Below are 13560 nucleotides of genomic sequence, written 5' to 3' on the forward strand. Positions count from 1 at the left end.
CAGCCCAGGCTGATACATTCAAGTGACTCTCTTCTCCAGATCACTACTGAAAAGCTGGAAGTGGAGGTATAACTTAAGTGGAAGAGTGCCAGCCTTGAGTGAAAAAGCTAACCAGAATTTAGTAAGGCCCTGAGTTCAAATCCTGATACTGGCAAAAAAAAAAACCCGACCAAAAACGTGGGGCCAGCACGGGAGGTTTCAAGTAGCCTGTGTGGGTGGTAGGAAGTGGCACCAGGAGACAGCTGCAGGTGCCCAAGAATCTCCTCTGGGCCTCAGAGGTGAGTGCAGGCCATGCAGACGCTGTGCACTGCTATACCTTGTGGATCATGACTTCCAACATGTCCTCACCTCCTCACTGCACCCGGCCAGGGCCTTCTCCTGGAAGTTTTCTACCCTCCACCCAGGCCTCTCCTACCACCTGGTGAATGTCAGTGGACCGGCCAGCACAGGAGGGCTGCTGACTTCCCACTCAAGGCCCACGCTCCACACTGGCAACAGTCACACTTCTAAGTAAACACGTTGGGTGGTATGCAAGCATATACAAATGTATTAACTGAAATATGGTACATTCCATCTCAAGTAGTGTAATTCCTAGAAAGGCAAAGTCAAATACACCAAAGCAAAATACACCAAGAAACCTGGTACTTGGAAGGGGTGGGGTGGCATCAAGGAGAAGGGATAAAGAGAAGAGGGAGAATACAGTCAAGAGTCCCATGTAGGGGCTGGGAAGGTGGCTCAGTGGTAGAGCGCTTGCCTTGCATGCCTGAGGCCCTGGGTTCAATTCCTCAGCACCACATAAACAAAAAGAATAAAAAAAAGAAAAAAAAAAAAAAGAGTCCCATGTATATCCTACACAATTAAGGGGAGGGATGGGTGAGAATGTTGAAAGCAATGACACTGATCAAGACATACTGTGTTCATAAACTGCTTTGTTAACTGGGGAAAAAAAAGATCACAAAGAAGTCATGTTAGCACATAATCAGATGATGAATATTACAAGTCACGAAGAATATGGTCTCCAAGAAGTGAATCTGTTAACATCCTGACCTTGGACTTCTTAGCTTCCATCACTGTAAGAAATAACTTACTCTGTTTTTCAAGCCACTCAATCTATGGAATTTTATCCTAAGAGCCAGAGCTAATGGAGATGCCTACATTTATTCTTTAATTATATTATCATTTCAGAAAAAGAAATGCATTACTTAATCTTACACTGGACAGTACTTTTATCTCCCTTCTGCCGCTCAAGGAAGCTGTGCTTCACCAAGCAGAGGAAGGAGGCCTGGGAGATGTGCTAAGGTCCTGGACAGGAACCCAAACCCAGGTCTTTAAGACCACAAGAGCATGGCCTGATATGCACACACACAGGTCAGCAGGGCTGTGCACACCACTGGTCTTGCCTGGCGGCTGGAGGACAAACCCTGGGCACAGAGCGAGCGAGGGAAAGGCCTCTGAAGCTCTGTTCTCAGTGTTCAGGACAGAATTAGTAGTCAGGCCCTGCTTTTTCCATCTTCTGCTTGCCTTTCCATGATAGTCTAGAAAACACTTGCAGTGCCTCCCTCTCTCCACTTCTGAATCCTTCATTCATAAACTCACCCACTCTGCCAATACTTCTGAGGCACCTACATGTGCAAGACACTGGTGTGAACACTAGAAACACTGGGGAATAGAAGTGAGAAGACATGTTTTCTGGGGGCTTCCACTCCAGTGGGTGGGGAGATAGGAACATATACAGGGTGTGTTTCCTGGTGGACAGACTCAGGTCCCGGTAACAAGGTAGGGGAGGGCAATAGAACACTGTAGAGGGAAGGGAGGGCTGAGATCGTAGCTGAGGCCTCCACAGAAGGTAATACATGATGGGAGACCAGGAGGGGTACAGACCTCTCCTCTACATTCCACATAGGACCCCGTGCCCATCCCAGGCTCTTTGCTGTCAAGGCAGCTTGCTTCCTTTCTGTGACTGTTTCTAGAATGGTTTTCCTGAAGGGCTCCTGCTTTGGCCAGGCGGCTAGGCTATCGTTAATTACATTGTAGTTACCTGCATCCTTTTCCAGAGCACTTTGAAGACATCCAGTTAGAAGCTCCTGGAACTAAGCCACACCCCTTGGCAGATTGTGAACCCGCACTCGGCCAATGGGAGCAGAGGAGTGGGGCCTGCTGGGGTGGGGGATCAAAAGGGAGCAGCCTGCCTGCTCTGAGTGCTCCCTGCCAGGCTGGAGTTGTGGCTGGCTGGTGGGGCGTCCTTCTGCAGAAGGTTGCCTCCTTATTCCTGGGTGACAGCCCCTCCTGGCGGGCTATCTGTAACAGGGTGTCGTCTCCTCTGCAGGCCCCCGAGCCTGGCCGTTGGGATGGGTGCCCCAGTGGGCCTCTGGGTGTGGGGAGTCGGGTGCAGGGCGTCGGGTGTGGGGCCTCCCCCGCGCATCCTCACCTCCTCCAGCCTCCGACGCTGCTCCTTCTGCTCCTCGATGCGCTTCTGGCGCTCGGCCAGCAGCTGCCGCTTGTGCTCCTCGTTCTCCCGCTGCTGCTGCTCCAGCTGCTGGCGCCGCAGCGCCTCGGAGCGCTCCTTGTTGGCCAGCTGCAGCCTCAGGAAGTCCCGCCGCAGGGTGGACTCTCCTGGCAGGTTCAGGATGGAGCTGCGGGCAGGACACCAAGACGTTAGCCCGGCGCACGCCCGCAGTCCTAGTCACCCAGGAGGCTGAGATCTGAGGACCCGGGTTCCAAAGCCAGCCCAAGCGGAGGCCAGTGCTCCAGCGGAGACAACCAGAGAGCTAGGGTCTAGAACCCAAGTTTGCGAAGGAATTCAGGGCTGCTTCAGTGGGGCCACAGCCAGGGATCCCTAGGCTCACCCTCCCTCCCTCAGTAAAAGGAGGGATGGAAGGAGAGAGAGGGAATCGGAACAAATTTCATCTGCTTCACTAGTAGGGCTGCCTCAGTCCAATCTAACTGCAGATAGAAACCTATAAGGCTATAGGCTTTTTGGTTCCATGTAGCCACCTACCAGAGAGATGGGGACTGGCTTCTTCTAGAAGCTTCTATCTGAAACAAATCTGCTAAGCCCAAATTTACCAACATCATCTATGTGACAGGTGCCATGATAGGATGAGTTCTAGAAAACAGCTGCTGCCAGATAAACTGCTATTTCCGAATAATTTTCTTGTGGAGAGGCAGACCAAAAACATACTTAAAAATAATGAAATAAAATGTCAAGTATTAGTATGCTCTACAAAAGACAACGTGTGTCACACAAAAGCAGCAGTAAGGCTGGATGCCAGTGGTGCACGCTTGTAATCCTAGCTAATTAGGAGGCTGAGATCTGAGGACTGAGGTTCAAAGCCAGCCTGGGCAGGAACATGTGAGACTTGTGCCTCCAATGAACCATCAGAAAACCAGAAATGGAGCTGTGGTTCAAAGTGATTGAGTGCTAGCCTTGAGCAAAAAAGCTCAGAGACAGGGCCCAGGCCCTGAGTCCAAGTCCCAGGAGCCTCACACACACAGAAAAAAAGAGCAACAAGTATAGGGTGTGTATCCAAGATTAAGGGTCCTTTCTAAATGGGCTGGGCAGGAAGAATGTTCCAGGCAGAGAGAAAAGCAATGTTGAGCTCATGCTGGGAACAGGTATGGCCCTTTCCCAGGGACCGGTCCCCTGCCAGGCCTTGCAGGGTGGAGGGAGAGAAAACCTGGTACCAGATGTCAGAGAAGGGAGCGGAGCAGGGCTGGGGGCTTTCAGAGTAGAAAGCTGTCAGCACAGGCACCACACAGACAAATCCCAAACAGGACTAACAGCTGGGGTCCTGCAGCACTGGCTCTGGGCAGAAGCTTTACCCAGGACAGGGACATTGGAGACGGAAAAAGTTCTTGGGGACAGCAGACCAGAAGATCAATGTTGGCATTTGTGTGAGATCCTACCATATATGATGTCAAAGGCTTTGCTCAAGGCCTTCCCTAGATGATCTTGAAGAACTCAACAAGCAGCTTCCAGAACTTCCTGCCTTAGTGAAAGGCTCCAGAACAACTCCCAAATGATGAGGCTTATGCCTACTGACTCTGGGCAAAGGTGGTAGCTTGTCAGGCAAAGTTTCCCTCACGTACACACAAGGACACCCCTTCAATGTTAATGGGTATTGAATCAGAGCCAGGAGACCTAAGCTGTATTCCTGACTCCGTTTCTCTTTAATTCTGTCTCTGTCATGTATTTTTTTCTCTCTCTCCCTCTCTATTGCTCAGTCTGTATGTGAGTGACCCGGTTACCACCCTTGAGCCGTCACCTTGTTTCTAAAATGAAATCATCCTTGTCCGTTTCCACGTTCTAGAAGTTCATGAGGATTAATTAGGCATGTCCATAAAAACAAGATGGCCCATTATGGTCGCTGTACAGTGACAAGCTGTAATTACAGCTGGCCCACTCACTCATTGACCTCTGCCATGCAGATTAGCAACTGTTGGAAAGACAGAGGCCCTAGATTTCTCTAGGGAATGATCAGAGGGCTGATCAAGAAACAGCACAGGACTTCTGGGGAAGCCAGCGGCGGGGCCCCAAATGTCTCTCCTATAGTTACAGTGGGGGTGGTTGATGTGTATCAGACAGAAGGAAAGGATCCTCCTTGAGTCTTGGATCTTGGGAAATCAAAAGGCAGGTGAAGAGACTAGAACCAATGGCCTCCTAAGCCCAGTCTCACCCTCGTCTGGTAGTTTAGCAAGAATCCAGCTGAAAAGAGACCATGTGGGCACTGGTTCATTCTAGCCATGCATGGGATTGGTGGTCGCTAGCCAGGGAGCTGCTAGCAATAGGGGGATTGGTGTCCTTCTGTGGCATTTGTGTTCACTCCTTGGATGACTAGAGAATGGAGATCTATGGAGTCCAGGGAGGCATGGGCTTGTTTGCAATCTCCTAAAACTGACTGCACCTTTACAATGCGCAGCCCGTGGTATATATGGAAGAAACCCTGCCACTGTGAGCCTTAATTGGGATGGGAGGAAAGTTGGAATCAAAGTCAAGCAAACCCTTGACTCTGGGGTCCAACATGTGACAACAGGAGTGGCATTTAAGTTTCTCTTTGGGTTCACCTCTAGAGTACAATTTGATTTCTTGGAAATTATTTCCCCCTGGATTGGCCTGTTCATGAAATCATGAAATCACCACAAAGGTGGCGGCCACGTGGAAGGGTTTCTCAGAAGGATAAAGTAAGGAGCAAGCACTTCAAGTCTGAAATATCTTAAGTCTCCAGCAAGTTGCAGTTTTGAGAACTTTTAGTCCCAGGTGACCCAGATACTTGGGTCTTCTCCACCGTACATGTTACAGCTGTGAGAAGCCAGGATTCGAATGGAGACCATAAATCTTGGGGACAAAATAAAGAATATGCTCATTTCCCCGTTTCCCTGAGAGTCTGCCCAGGGAAACTCCCAACTTAATGAACATATGTGTGGGCAGTAAATTAAGTAAGATCACCATGAGTGGCTGCTTAAAGATGAATGTATAAATCAAAAGGAAAGTGACTTTCACCCAAGCACAATTGCAAAGGTAGGTGGATGAGGCCTGGCTTTCCAGGCCATACCTGGGCTCTCCTGAGTCGTTCTCCTCCTCTTCCTCCTCACTTCCGCTGTACTCGTACTCCGTCTCATCTGCAGGGAGATGCACAGGACATTAGTGCACGGGATGGGCAACTGACCAGGGAACCATTTCCCCTTCCTGCACAGCCTTAGGCTGTTCAGAACACCATGGCCAGTGGCAGTAGTCCTGTGAAATTACACGGAGCTGAAAAATCGCAGCCCTGGGATATGACAGCTGCTCTGACTTCCCGTTTGTGGTGAAGCCAGTGCCAAGCTCCTATGCTACCAGCCATAGAAAAAGTACAGCCTGCACAATGGTGCACAGTTCATAATACTTGATGGTTGTAAAATGACTGCTACTGGTTTGCCTATTTACTAGACTAGACTGTTATTCATTCTTTTGTAATATACTTTATATATGGAAACCCAAGTTCTCTCATTGACCTCCCATAATCCTCTAATGGAAATGAAGATATTCAGGTGACAAGAAGGTCATGCTATGGCCAATGCCATCACATTAATAGTCAGTCTGGGCTCTGGGTTAAGGATTCAATGGAGAACTTTTCCAGCCTGAAAACCAGGCTTCCTTCCCCCTCATTTAAACCAAAGGCCTACACTAAGCCCATGAAAACAGTGATGAGAAATGAGGAGAACACAGCTGTTTCCACTGCTTAGAATGGAGGAAGGGGCAGAAGTATTGAGGGCTGGTAGGGACGGCAGTATAGAGAGTAGCTGGCAAAGGGCACTGCAGGCAACATGCCCAAGTGAATAATGGGGTCATGACGGAGGAGGCCTGTCTGTGGGTAGTGAGGAGCCTTGTAGTAAAGGCAGATGTGACCTGACTGTTAACCTGTTCATGACTCTGGGTTAGTAATGATAACTTTGACAAATTCCTCAAAAGGAGTTGAAACTGCAATTCGGTTATGTCACCACCAGGAGGCAGTATGCCCATGGGGAAATCTCACACTGGCTGAAAGGCTTGTTTATACTGTTTTAGACATTAAAGAGATAATGAAGGAATGAATCCAAAGTGTGATGAGCTCAAGTGTACTTTTAAAAGAAAATCATAAGCTAGGTATGTGGCTTAGTGGTAGAGTGCTTGCCTACCATGCATGAAGCCCTGGGTTCAATTCCTCATTACCTCATAAAGGGAAAAAGCCGGAAGTGGTGTGGCTCAAGTGGTAGAGTGCTAGCCTTGAGCAAAAGCAGCTCAGGGAAAGTGCCCAGGCCCTGAGTTCAAGCCTCAGGACTGGCAAAAAAAAAAAAAGGTTATCTTCCTATCTGTAGATAAATGTGAACTTTCCAGGCTTCTAGTTTCTTTAGTGGTTTGACTTCAGGATTTTGTACAAGAGCTCTACCATTTAAGCCATACCCAGCCCTTTTTGCCTTAGCTGTTTTTCGGGTAAGGTCTCATGCTTTTTCACAGGGCTGACATAGGACCATGATATGCCCATTTCTGTTGTCCATGTAGCTGGGATTATAGGCATGTGTCACCATGCCTGGCCAAACTACTTTTTTTTTTTTTTTGGTGTCAATCAGGGGCTTGAACTCAAGTCTTGGGCACTGTCCTTGAACTTTTTTGCTCAAGACTAGTGTTCTATCACTTGTGCCACAACACAACTTCCCTAATAGGCTACTTATTTTTTAAAGTATGATTTAAACAAAATTTACAGAACCTGAATAAAGTGTCTTCCTATTCTATACTGGAAGTTTAATATTCCAAACTTCCCTGAAATGGATAGAGTTCAAAGTAAGATGAAGCAATTTTATCTAATAAAGGAAATTACAGCAAAGGAAAGAAGCACATAATTATTCCAATTACTTCTACTCTCTAAGGTAAAACCTTCATTTGTCAAACTTCTCAGTTTTAATACATCACCAGAATTTGGTGTGATTGCTTTTACATGACTGGTTTAAATTAGAACATGTCAACATATCTTAAAGAAAAATCTCAGGTTGGGAAAAAAATAAGCATGAAGTAATGTAAAGTAAAATTCTTGGATCTACCAAAAGCTGATCATAGGGAAAGCTCGTAAGAGAGGGAAAAAGTGAGGAAGCAAATTAAATCATGTGATCAAGAGAATAAATGCAATGAGATCTCATTAGACCCTTCCTGGGATGGCAGGCAAAACTGAGCTTTCAGTGGACCTAACACTTAAGCAGGGTTAGATTCCCTACCACACATGTGAGTAGACATATTTCCAGGGATCTTACTCTTCCACTCTACAAAGAATGAACAGCTCAAAAATAGTCCAATCTTTATGACACAGTGAGTTCTCAGTTACAGCCAAGGATCTGTGTCCCCCAAATAGGAGAATAAGACACAACATTTTCCATTCTATTCATGGACCATGCGTGCTCAGAAGCTATTTCTGAATAGCATCAAAAACTTAAAGCAATGAAGAATTGCCTACATAGAGTGGCGAGTTGGGTACCAGTGGCACACATCTGCAATCCTAGCTACCCAGGAGGCGGAGCTCTGAAGAGCTCTATTCCCAGCCAGTTGAGGCAGGAAAGTCTGTGAGACTCTTACTCTTAATTAGGCACCAAAACAGCCAAAAGTGAAGCTGTGGCTCCAATGGTAGAGTGCTAGCCTTGAAGAAAAATGCTCAGGGACAGTGCTCAGACACTGAGTTCAAGTCCCAAGACTGGCACACACAAAAAAGAAGGAAAATGTAAATGTCGAGAGAGCAATTTACCTTCTGCACTGTCTGTCACATGGAGGGAAAGGGGGGGGGTGAAGAGGGATGTGAGGAAAAGCACATAGGCACGCACCTCCCCAGCCTCAGCCTGTGGTCCTGCCGCTCCCCACCCCTACCCTCTGTGCCACCTTCCTGCCCCCAGCTGCTCTCCCTGTGTCTCTGCACCAGCCGCTCTCTCTGTTTCCCACCGGTTAGTCCTCACCCTCTCCCCTACCTCCTGGCTTGCTGCTCAGTCAGCCATAAAGCCTAGATCCTGAGGTACAGGGGTACAAGTGTTGAAATAAAGTAGGGCACAGTCCCAGAGCCCTGAGTCTCAACTCAGATCCTTTCTAATGATTCAGTGATGAGATTTTGATGCCAAAGGAAAAGTTTTGCAGTTATGAAATAAAATCTGATGTACAGTGTGTGTGTGTGTTGGGGGGGCACCCGCGCATGCGCGTGCACACATGCCTGTGTTATTACTGGGGCTGGAAATCAGAGCTTCATGCTCTTTCTTGGCTTTTTCTCTCAAGGCGGGTGCTCTACCACTTGAGACACACCTCCACTTTTGGCCTTTCGCTGGTTAATTGGACATAAGAGTCACACAGACTCTCCTTCCCAGACTGACTTCACACCGTGATCCTCAGGTCTCAGCCTCCTGAGCAGCTAGGATGACAGGCGTGCGCCATCCACGCCCAGCCCTACTGATGGTTTATGTCTCTGCAACTGAAAGAAAATGCAGTTGGACTTTTCACCAATTGAATCAGGACTGAACCCCTGCACACTTAAACGCTGAAACCTATCCATACGGCTAAACATCAACTAGACTTTTTTTTAAGGTTGTCTTACAGACAAGAATACTCATCTGAATTAAGAAAATCACTTATTGAAAAGTTCTTTACAAGTGTCATGCCCTATGACACTGTTTGGTGTCTGGAAGAGGTAATACCCCTTGCAGATCCGGATTTTTGTTTTTGGTGGTTGGCTTTTTTCTTTCATGCAAGATGGCACATTAGCAGTGAGTTTCTCTCCATTGATGCCCAAGGCTCTGGTCTGGCAGGAAGTCCCACCCACCACAGGACCTGCCCCTCCCCTCTCTCCCCTCCTCCCTACCCCTTCTCCCCCCAGCTCAGTAAGCCCAGGCTATGGCTCAGGCCGCTCCAGTGTCTCTTGGCTGAAACCCAAGTGTGCATCTGACCTTTTTCTCCTCGCTTCTTCTTTGTTCTGTCGATGTGGTCCTTGAGTTGAATGCGGACCTGTCTCTCGTTAGGTTGGTCACGGATAAACGGATGTTTCATCAACTGTTCTGTTGCTGGTCGCTGGCTGTGATTCTTTACCAGGCAGCTCTCGATAAATGACTGGAATTTCTTAGACCTGCCAAACAAGAACGATGAGTCCGCAGATAACATAACAATCGAAAGAAAAGCAAAGATGTTTTTGGAATTAAAAAAAAATTTTAAAGTGTCATCACATCTGTCAGCCTAGGAATCAGCCAATCATTAAAGAGGTGCAGTGGAGGTCAAAGGCACCGTCCAGGTATTGTGTGGTACAGTAGACACATGGAAGTTTGGTGGTGGTTTTTGTGTGTGCTTGGACTAGGGCTTGAACTCAGGGCCTAGGTGATATCTGTGAGTTTTGTGAGGGTGTTTTGGCCAGTTCTGGGGCTTGAACTCAGGGCCTGGGCACTGTCCCAGAGCTGCTTTTGCTCAAGGCTAGCATTTGACCACTTGAGCCACAGTGCCAACTCTGTGTATGTGGTACTAAGGAATCGAACCCAGGGCTTCATGCATGCTAGGCAAGCACTGTACCACTAAGCCACATTCCCAGCCCTCCTTGAGTTTTTTGACCAAGGTAGTACTCTACCACTTGAGCCATAGCTCTACTTCTGGCTTTTGCTGGTTACTTGGCAATAAGAGTCTCACCGACTTTGCTGCCTGAGCTGGCTTAGAACCATGATTTTAAGCTCTCAGCCTCCTGAGTAAGCAGGATTACAGGCGTGAGCCACCAGTGCCCGGCACAGGGGAACATTTTCCCTCAGTGCATACACACTTTTCACAGAAGAGCAAAAGGTATCAGAGAAGAAAAAGGCCTCTTGGGAAACGCCTCTGGTTTATGAGAATGAGAAAACGAGGGCTGGGTCTTAAAGAACTCGAAGAAAATCCCTCCAAGAGAAAGGACGCAGGACGCTTGAGGAAGGTAGACATCAGTGAAAATCCTGAAAGGAGGAGACTCCGGGCTGGGGGCCGTAGAGGTGAGCCGCTGCCTGACTGAGAAGAAGAACCAGCCTTAGACGGGAGAGGCATAGGGCAGGGGAGCCCTGACAAAGTGCCCGGCCAGAGTGGGGAAGAAATTATGATGGACTTTGTCCATGATTCACGAGTTAAACACGCATGTTCTTGCTGGAAGTTCTAGGGAATTACTCAAGAGTCATTAACAATCAAGGCTAGGACTCTGCAGCATGCGGGGCACCCCCTCACAGCTCAGCACCTCCTCCCCAGACCTCAGGCCGCATCAGTCCTGGCTCTCTGTCGCCCTCCTGTGGCACACTGTGGATTCCACATACAAAGCTTTACACCCTCCCTCCTCCCCCGCCGCCCCTCCCCCCCTTTCACTCTCTGGCCTGAGAAGTGTTTTCATCACCTAAAACATATTTTGGACCATGGTTTTCAACATTCAAATGTGACAGGCTACACATATGTCTCGTTTCCTATTTCTGCCTAGATCGAAGGAGTTTTCTCATTTTACTCCATGTTTTTCAAGAACTTTCCTGTGGCAACTTGTTTCTCCCTAAATTTCTAAGCTATGTTTAAACTTAGAAAGATTTTAAATGATACTTATTTTATTATCTTTAAGCAGTTATACAACTGACATGTTGCAATTCAACATGATACATGATCAATGTCTTAAGACTATTTGGAATAGAAATATGAGGAGTATTTTGTGCTCGGAGTTATCCCAGGATGAACAAAGACTGACCACCCTATGGACCCGATACAGGGACAGTGGGTTGGGCACCATATACCTGCCTACTCAGTCCTTTGGCCCCTGATTCTGCTGCTTCTACTTTACAATCCTCAGCAGAGCCCACGTCATCTCCGTATCTTGCACAAAGCCCACGCCACCTTTGTATCTTGTGCAAACACCTGTGTGACAGATACTTGAATGGACAGACACATGGACAGAAGCAGCAGGTAAGGGTATGAGATGGTCACCTCCATATCTGTGCTTATGATGGACAGAGAGTAAAGCCCAGGGGGACAATGTCATTTATATTTTCAGATCAAATAAATCTGTGTGGGTGTAAACATAATTATCTTCTAAGGAGAGACCCAGCAAAGCAAAGCATAAATGGACTCTCCTAAGAAATAAACTGGAAAGAAGGAAGCTGAATCCATAATAGAAAAAAATAAAACAGTATTAAAAAATAAAGATGGAAACAAGTAAATTAAGACTGAAAGCTATTAAGTATATCCACAAAGAATGCAAGTGGCAGTTGTCTTGCTGGCAAATGCAAGTGCTGGCTAAGCACGAATTGCTCCTCTATTAATTAATTAGACTGTGATAAATAAAAGAACTCACATCCAATAAAAAGAATGGCATCCAGGCTTAATAGCTGCTAGATTCCATTCCCTAACATTCACATGAAAAAAAAAATTAAAGCCAGAGAAATCTCTAGACCTACAGGACCAAACAGTGCCCACAGATTTTTATGAAAGCAACTGTGAGAATCCCTTTTTCCAGAGCTTTCATGAAGGAAGGGAATCAGGAGGGAGGGAGGGAGGGTGGGAGACAGAGACAGAGAGTGGTGGGGTTAGAGAGGGAGATTGAAGAGCATCCATTGGGCCTGAAGTGTGGGCCAGATGTGTAAGTACATGTCAGGGCTAGAGTTGTCCTGCAGGTCTAACTCATAGGACATTGTTTGAAGACAAACTAATGCTTTCTTAAAACTCATCCTCAAAAAAAAAAAAAAAAGAGAAGGATTCATTGTCTCTTATTCTAGTGTGAGCAAAGAATCAATATGCTTAATTGCACATTTAATTGTAAGTGAAAATAGCTTCCCTAGGTTGGGTATTTCCTGTTGGCTGAGTGTTCTAATGGGTTTAAGGTACATTTAGATAACTTCATTGTTTCAATCTCCACGCCTGGTAACTTGGTTCTTTTCTTACAAAACCAAAACCTAAGTTAGTCATACCAATATCCCAAGGGTTGGGATGGAGGGGTAAATGTGGATGACTGCTGTTTACACAGTCCAAGGCGTGCATTCCACTGATGCAAAGCATCCGACCTTCCCAAGGCTAGCCTGTGTGCACATTCAATTATATGATGAGAATTCGAAATGCAGGAAACAGGCTAAATGAGCTGATGATCTTTAGATTTCCCAAAGGCAATCTAACATGAAATATGCAGTGGCCCTGCCCTGTTTCTTAAAATTGCCCCCCCCCACCTTTTTTCTACTTTGGGCTCCATTACTTACTGTGTGGCTGTAGGCAAATCACTTAACTCCTCTGTGCCTGCTTTTTTGACTGCAATTGGGGACATTATCAGTACTTGTCTCAAAAGCCTGGTGTGATGATTAAAGGAGTTAATTGATGTAAAAACAAATACTTAGGGCAGGGAGAGCCTGCTGGCCTGGGATTATTGTTCTTACCCTCCTGTGATCACAGAACATCTGTCTTTAGGACCAATAGCCTGGATATGTGGTATTCTCCATTCCTCTGCTTGTGTTGATCGTGGGTTGCTTGGTGGCACCGATGCGTCTCATCATTGTGCGACCATTGCAGTGCAAGTCTGCACATGCCAAGATGGCTGGGATGTCCCTAGGAATTCAGTCTGACAGGACCACTGTCCTACGTGTGTGTGGCCAGTGACTACACAGGAATCTTTCTGGTTGAAACCAGGACTGGCGCGTTCAGCATTTGCTTTGCTGTTGGCTGGCTGTGTTGCCAAGGAGACGGGGAAAATCTCATCTTTGGTCTCCTCTTTGAAGACTGCTGCCACGCTCCCAGAGACCCCCATCTTCACAAGGCTGAGCTGCCTATGCCTTCGGTGACACCTCAACTTGTGACTCCCATGGCTACTGATGGCTTTGCCTTTCCTTCCTGAAACTTCAAGGCCCAGAGAAGCTCAGGCCCCCCTGTGGGCAGCCCGCAGTGGTGCCCGTGGGAGATGGCGAGCAAGAGTTCTGGGTCACTGCTCCGTGTGTTCATCTAAACCTTGGCAAGAGTGCACTTCACCTGGCCATGGGGAATAAAAGAACATTCTGGAGTTTTGTTTCTTGTGGATGTGTGTATGCTGTGTGTGTGGGGGGGATGGAGGGGGATTGTCCTTTTTC

General features: G+C 47.2%; 1 protein-coding gene across 1 annotated transcript in view; it reads right to left on the minus strand.

Annotated features, from left to right (window-relative positions):
* Tnik (TRAF2 and NCK interacting kinase) overlaps nucleotides 1-13560 on the minus strand; it is a 402475-nt gene that overhangs the window by 94287 nt on the left and 294628 nt on the right. Inside the window, exons 10-12 of the mRNA XM_013016154.1 lie at nucleotides 9427-9602; nucleotides 5553-5619; nucleotides 2429-2633 (exon numbers count right to left, since the gene is read on the minus strand). Coding sequence (XP_012871608.1) covers nucleotides 2429-2633; nucleotides 5553-5619; nucleotides 9427-9602 — 448 coding nt within the window. The remainder of the gene's footprint in view (nucleotides 1-2428; nucleotides 2634-5552; nucleotides 5620-9426; nucleotides 9603-13560) is intronic.

Source organism: Dipodomys ordii, unplaced genomic scaffold, assembly GCF_000151885.1.
Source record: "Dipodomys ordii isolate 6190 unplaced genomic scaffold, Dord_2.0 Scaffold30, whole genome shotgun sequence".
Classification (NCBI taxonomy): domain Eukaryota; kingdom Metazoa; phylum Chordata; class Mammalia; order Rodentia; family Heteromyidae; genus Dipodomys; species Dipodomys ordii.